Source organism: Giraffa tippelskirchi, chromosome 11 (genome assembly GCF_054371585.1).
Source record: "Giraffa tippelskirchi isolate mGirTip1 chromosome 11, T2T-mGirTip1v1.2.pri, whole genome shotgun sequence".
In the NCBI taxonomy this organism is placed as follows: domain Eukaryota; kingdom Metazoa; phylum Chordata; class Mammalia; order Artiodactyla; family Giraffidae; genus Giraffa; species Giraffa tippelskirchi.
In genome coordinates this window covers 104145027-104152210 of record NC_137285.1, presented here as the reverse complement: position 1 = coordinate 104152210, position 7184 = coordinate 104145027, and the positions used below count along the sequence as shown (strand labels likewise).

General features: G+C 51.9%; 1 protein-coding gene across 13 annotated transcripts in view; it reads right to left on the bottom strand.

Annotated features, from left to right (window-relative positions):
* Positions 1 to 302: 302 nt before the first annotated feature.
* The window catches only part of PHLDB1 (pleckstrin homology like domain family B member 1), a 48479-nt gene continuing 41597 nt past the window's right edge, over positions 303 to 7184 (bottom strand). For all 13 annotated transcript variants that reach the window (XM_081541140.1, XM_081541143.1, XM_081541145.1 and 10 more), the window contains 2 exons: positions 2651 to 2736; positions 303 to 1716 (listed from right to left, as the gene is read on the bottom strand). In XM_081541140.1, the coding sequence (XP_081397266.1) occupies positions 1576 to 1716; positions 2651 to 2736 (227 nt within the window). In that variant the 3' untranslated portion in view covers positions 303 to 1575. The remainder of the gene's footprint in view (positions 1717 to 2650; positions 2737 to 7184) is intronic.

Sequence of the window (7184 nt, the reverse complement as noted above, 5' to 3'; positions counted from 1 at the left end):
TGGGCCTTCAAGTCCCCATCTGGCTGCAGCTCCTGCCAATTCAACCTCCACATGAGTCCCTACCTTCTCCTGCCCCTTGATCCTTTATCCCTGGAGAGCCTACCCCCTCCCTGTCCCCTCCCCCAGCCCAGTCCTTGGTCATAGTGGAGTGGGGGGCAGGGTAAGGACCTGGAGGTCATGGTTGGGCCCTGGGTCCCTCCTGGAACATTTAATAAGGTGGAAATGCTGCACCGTGGATCAGACCTAGTCTCCTTCCCCACGAACCCCAACCCCACGCCCCTCACAATCAGGCCTCACAAACACATAGTCCAAATGCTTTATTGTTCTGCTGAGATGCTTACAAATACTGAAAAACATCCAGCCCAGGCCTGGCAACCATGGTCCAGGGCTGGGAAGGGGGATAGGGAGGTGGGCTTAGTGTTAAGGCGCAAAGGGCTGAGCCCAGACACCTGGAGGCCTGGGCCTCTGCTCTTCATTTCATCCCCATTCTGAGGGGAGGGCAACCAGACCCTCGGGCTCCCCCTCCTGCTCAAGACTTCCTCCAGGGAGCATCTGAACAGCCCTCTGTCCATCAGAAACTCAGCCATATACCAGAACCCCGAGGACAGCCCTTCTAGCTCCTTCTCCTATCCGATGGCTCCTCCTCTGGCCTCCAGTTCCCGGCTTCGTCCCTTCTGGCTCTAAGCAAGGCACGAATGGAAGGGGGAGGGCTGGATGTGGGAGCCGGCAGGCTGTGTATCAGGGCCTGAAGACACAGGCAGGGGGCAGGGTGAAGGTGTTTAGTCCCTTCCCCCATTCCCAGCAGGAGATGCCCAAGGGCCTGGGCTGGAGAGACGATGGCATGTACCCTCAGATGGGCCCACAGCTAAGCAGTGGGCTGAGCCACGGAGCCATGGCAATTAGTATGTAACCATGGCGATGAAGCAGTCACTATGGTGACCGTAGTGATGGGTCTGCAAAAAGGGGCTAGGGCTGGGACCTCAAGGATGACACTCAGTCTCTGGTCCTTGAGCAAAATCATAAAAAATACAAATGCGGCACAAGAATGGGATAGAGAGGGGTTTGAGAATTACACTGCCTGAGCTGTTAACCACTCTGGATGTGGCGCTACTCAGCCCCCAAGGCCCCTGCAACAGGGGCTGAGGCAAGAGGGGATCTTTGGCAGATTCTGGTACCATAATGTGTCCTTTAGAAAAGAGAACACAGGCTGGGAGCGCAGGTGCCAGGTCAGAGCCGGGGGGCCCCTCTGTGACGGCGCCTCAGCCTGGGTGGGCCCTGGAGCAGGACCCTAACAGGCTATTGCAAGTTCTGGGCTCCCAGGAGGCAGCAAAGCCCCCTCCTAAACTTTTATCTCCTGGCTGGTTTTTCAGGAGGGGCCAGAGCTCAGAAACTCACAGGACGAGCTCCTTACAGAACATTACTGAGTCTCTTCTTGTACAAAAGCCCCAGTCGTGCTCCGCCCTCCAGGGCCTCTGGGAGCCCAGGGTACGACTCCCTGTCCAGGGGCGGGTGGGGCAGCAGGCGGTTGGGCATGGGTCCTGGGGTTGGCCCGAGGGTCCAGGGGGCCCCGTCCAGTCAGTTCATGAACTGAGTGTAGCCCTCTGCCCCCGTGACAATGACGTCCATCCAGATGCGCATGGCCTCTGCAGAGGGGGCCACCATGTAGTACAGCCGGTCATGGGTCTTGACACAGAACGTGAGGGCCGGGTTCGGGCTCTGCGGAGGGAGAGAGGAAGGTCTGAGCCAGGGCCCGCCGCCGAAGCCCAGCCCAAAGCATCTCACACCCGCCTCGCCATCCACCCTCCTTCTCTGCCTCCAGGACGCCCTGAGTCTTCCGTAGGCCTGGAGCCCAGTCCCCACCATCCCAGGCTGGGAAGTGCCCTCCTCACATGTGGGGCAGCCCGCGGGCCTCGGCAGGGCCGTACCCTGCCAGGCAAAGACACTGTTCTTTGGTGTCCTCGGGCACAAAGAGAATATTCAAAGAATCAGACACAAAGGGCTGTTCCAGGGATGACCAGAGTCCCCTCCCAGTAAGAAAGGAAGAGATGGAAAAAGCTGTGAGCCGGGTGCTGGGCCCCAGGACCCGAGTGGAGCAGAGATGAGGACTGGAGCAGGCATCGCTGGCCTGGCAGGAGGGAGGCCAACCTGCGGGAAGGCAAATGGCCCCAGCCTCCCACAGCTTCTGTCCATAAGTCCTCTTGCCCAGACCTCGTCTCTGAGGCCTCCCCATACCCCCTGCAGCCTCCCCGCTGCACTGCCCGCCCCCCGGAGGGAGACAGCCTGCTGTCATCTCAGGAGCGGGAGGCCAGCAAGCTCCCTCAAGCTCACGGGGGCTTCCTGCTCTCTGCGCCCATTGCACTCCACCCTCAGGCCTGCGGGGAGGGGAGGGACTTAGGGGAGAGTCAAGGAAGGGTCAGGGGCCAGGGGGGTCCAGGAGGCATTAATACGCGGTAGTTCTGGTTAGAGGTGTATGGGGAGGGGTACCTCAGTCACCATAGTGAAGCTCAGAAACCTCTTCTGAGAGAGGGAGAGAGGAAGAGAAAGTTTACAAGAGAACGAGGAATGGGTCCGAGCCTCTGCAGTGGGCAGGCTGGAGGCCTCTGCCCCTAGAGCCCCGCTGGCCCACTCTTTCCCCAGGGCTGGCCCTCACCTTGGCGGCGCTGCGCAGGTGGTCATAGTACACTTCCTCGATGGCCTGGAAGTAGATGACCCCCTTCAGCTTCGTCTCGTGCTTGTCTGCAAAGGAAGACGGGCTGGGCTCAGGAGGCCTGTGGTGCTTTAGGTCAAGCTCCGCGGACACGGAATGTCCCACCCGGGAAGTGGGGTGACTCCCAGGACTCCGAAACAGAGCCCAGATTCTGTGTCACTGTCCAGTCTCGCCCAGAATGACAGAGGAGGCACATCAGAACTGCACTGAGACACCACTGCTCACCTATCAGAGCAGCAAAAATAAACGCAAAACACAGCACATTTGTGATACGTCTGTGGGGAGGCAGGCAGTATAATAAATCTGACAGGTGGGAATATAAATTGATAAACCTCTTGGAATGACTTGGCCTCTTCGACCAAAGTTAGAAAAGTGTTTGCCCTTTGAGCCAATTTCAGCACTTGGAAAATTTATCTTACACATGTACCTCTCTCTCTCTGAAAGTCACTCAGTCGTGTCCAACTCTTTGCAACCCATGGACTATACAGTCCATGGAATTCTCCAGGCCAGGATACTGGAGTGGCTAGCCGTTCCCTTCTCCAGGGGATCTTCCCAACCCAGGGATCAAACCCAGGTCTCCCACATTGCAGGGGGATTCTTTACCAGCTGAGTCACAAGGGAAGCCCAAGAATACTAGAGTGGGTAGCCTATCCCTTCTCCAGCAGATCTTCCCAACCCAGGAATTGAACCGGGGTCTCCAGTATTGCAGGCGGATTCTTTACCAACTGAGCTACTAGGGAAGCCCCACACATGTACAAAAGAAAACATTTACAAGATTCACCATGGCAGTAATTATAGTCACAAAAGATTGGAAACAACCCAAGTATCCATCAAGTGGAGGCGGCTAAGTAGAGTGTGCCATGTGATGAAATACACCTAGCTGTTTAAGAGAATAACGAATATCTGATATACATATTCAGAAATAAATCTACAAAGACTTCCTTGGTGGTCCAGTGTGAAGATTCTGTGCTCCCAATGCAGGGAGCCCAGGTTGGATCCCTGGTGGGGAACAAGAGCCCCCATGCCACAATTGAGACCCAGTGAAGCCAAATAAATATTTAAAAACCAAACAACACACTTCAAATAATCCGTGACCAAAAATAAAGTTTTTAGATAAATTAGAAAAAATATTTTTTAAAAATCTATAAAATACATCTGGATATCAACATCTAGACATTGATATATTTGAGATAGAAAGACCTCTAAGATAATGTAGCAGGAAAACAAGGAGTGTATTGGGTGTTACCTTTTGTGTAAGAAAAATGTTAGTCACTCACTCATGTCCAACTCTTTGAGACCCTATTGACTGTAGCCCACCAGGCTCCTCTGTCGGTGGGATTCTCCAGGCAAGAATACTGGAGTGGGTTGCCATGCCCTTATCCAGGGAATCTCCCCAACCTAGGGATCGAGCCCAGGTGTCCCGCATTGCAGGCAGATTCTTTACCATCTGAGTCACCAGGGAAGCCCCAAGAATATTGGAGTGGGTTGCCATTCCTTTCTCCAGGATATCTTCATGACCCAGGAAAAGGGGTAAGAATGTTAAGTTTGCATTTGTTTTTATTCCCTTAAAGAAACTCTTAGAAGGATACACAAGAGATTGATAAAGGGAGTTACCTGTAGTCAGAGGGGGTGTAATTCTAAATTTAAACCTTTTTATGTGTTTTGAGTTTTGAACTACATGAATGCATTTATCTATTCAACTCAAACAGTAAAAACACGGAAAGGAGCATACAGCATCTGGAGGCCGGGGTGCCAGGAAGGAGGTGGGAGAACCCGCAGAGCAGAGGACCGCTGGGGTGGGAGGGACAGGGCGCTGGCAAGGGCAAGCACAGGCCTGGCCACCCCATCTGGGCGGACACCGAGCAGGCACCACAGCTCTGGGCAGCGAGCCCGAGTCACAAAGCAAAGGTCACACGAGCACTAAACTCAGGCGGTGCTGGCTGGCAGTACCACCTTCCTACCCCACCCGACCCTCCATCATTTCAGGCCTGAGGCAGGGGTCCTGGGTCAGGGCTGCTGCCCCCTCACCCGCCCCTTCCCATCCCTGCCCCTTAACTCCCTGCCCTGGTGCCGAGGGGGGAGCTTCCTACAGCAGATCAAATCCTGCTGCCTCAGCTCACGGGCTTCTCTGCCAGCTCCCTCACTGGAACCCGCTGCCTCCTTGGCTTTGGCAAAGGTCCCCGACAGGCCAGTGCCAACACATCCCTCTGGCCTTGCCTCACTTCCCTCCCCTGCACCAAATCCAGTTCTCTCAGGCCAGGCTAAGCTTCTCGCGGGCCCTTATCGGTCCACTCTGCCGATACTGGAATGGCCTCTAACACATTCCCTTAGCAAACTCCTAAGTCACATTCAACACCTGTTGCAAATGTCACCACTACGGTGCCCAGTTGTGCTCTCCCACGCTCCCACAGCAGGGGTGCTCCTCTGTACAGAACTTACAGTGCTGAATCTGAATCTTCCTTTAGGAGACTTCCCTTCCCCGGTGGTCCAGTAGCTAAGACTCTGAGCTTCCCTTGCAGGGGCCCCAGGTTTGATCCCTGGTCAGGGAAATAAGATCCCACATACTATAACTAAAAAATTCTGCATGCTGCAACTAAGACCCGGCACAGTCAAATAAGTAAACATTAATATCTTAATGACCTGGATAACCACAATGGTGTGGTCAGTCACCTAGAGCAGACATCCTGGAGCGTGAAGTCAAGTGAGCCTTAGGAAGCATTACTACAAACAAAGCTAGTGGAGGTGATGGAATTCCAGTTGAGCTATTTAAAATTCTCAAAGATGATGCTGTGAAAATGCTGCATTCAATATGCCAGCAAATTTGGAAAACTCAGCAGTGGCCACAGGACTGGACAAGGTCTTCATTCCAATCCCAAAGAAAGGCAATGCCAAAGAATGTTCAAACTACTGCACAATTGTACTCATTTCACATGCCAGTAAAGTAATGCTCAAAATCCTTCAAGTCAGGTTTCAGCAGTATGTGAACCGAGAACTTTCAGATGTAAAAGCTGGGTTTAGAAAAGGCAGAGGAACCAGAGATCAAATCGCCAGTGTTCGCTGGATCATAGAGAAAGCTGGGGAATTTCAGAAAAGCTTCTGCTTCATTGACTACACTAAAGCCTTTGACTGTGTGGATCACAATAAACTGTGGAAAATTCTTAAGGAAATGGTAATAGCAGACCACCTTACCTGTCTCCTGAGAAACCTGTATGCAGATCAAGAAGTGACCGAACCAGACATGGAACAATGGACTGGCTCAAAATTGGGAAAGGAGTATGATAAGGCTGTATATTGTCACACTGCTTATTTAACTTATATGCAGAGTACGTAAGGCAAAATGCCAGGCTGGTTGAATCACATGCTGGAATCAAGACTGCTGGGAGAAATGCCAACAACCTCAGATATGTAGATGATACCATCCTAATGGCAGAAAGTGAAGAGGAACTAAAGAGCCTTTTGCTGAAGGTGAAAGAAGACAGTAAAAAAGCTGGTTTAAAACTCAACATTTAGGGCTTCCCTGGTGGCTCTGTGATAAAGAATCCTCCTGCGAGTGCTGGAAACACGGGTCTGGGAAGATTTCACATGCTACAGAGCAACTAAACCCTTGCACCACAACTAACTTGAGCCTGTGCTCTAGAGCCTGCGAGCCACAGCTACTGAAGGTGCACGCTCTGGAGCCCACGCTCCACGACAAGAGAAGTCACCACAATAAGTCCGTGCCCGGCACAACTAGCAAGTAGCCCCTGCTCGCTGTAATTGAAGGAAAGCCCATGCAGCATCAAAAACCCAGCACAAAAATAAATAAATTAATAAAAATTAAAAAAAACAAACCTCAACATTCAAAAACCCAAGATTATGGCATCCGGTCCCATCACTTCATTGCAAACAGACAGAGAAAAAGTGGAAACCGTGACAGATTTTATTTTCTTGGGCTCCAAAATCACTGCAGATGGTGACTGCAGCCAGGAAATTAAAAGATGCTTGCTTCTTGGAAGAAAAGCTATGCCAAACCTAGACAGCATATTAAAAAGCAGAGACATCATTTTGCCAACAAAGGTCTGTATAGTCCAGGAGTCATGTACGGATGTGAGAGTTGGACCGTAAAGAAGGCTGAGTGCTGAAGAACTGATGCTTTTGAATTGTGGTGTTGGAGAAGACTCTTGCGAGTCCCTTGGACAGCAAGGAGATCAAACCAGTCAATCCTAAAGGAAATCAACCCTGAATGCTCATTGGAAGGACTGATGCTAAAGCTAAAACTCCCAATTCTTTGGCCACCTGATGCAAAGAGCCGACTCACTGGAAAAGACCCTGATGCTGAGAAAGATTGAAGGCAATAGGAGAAGAGGGTGGCAGAGGATGAGAAGGTTAGATAGCATCACTGACTCAATGGACATGAATTTGAGCAAACTCCAGGAGATACTGAAAGACAGGGAAGCCTTGCGTGCTGCCGTCCATGGGATCACAAAGAGTTAGACAC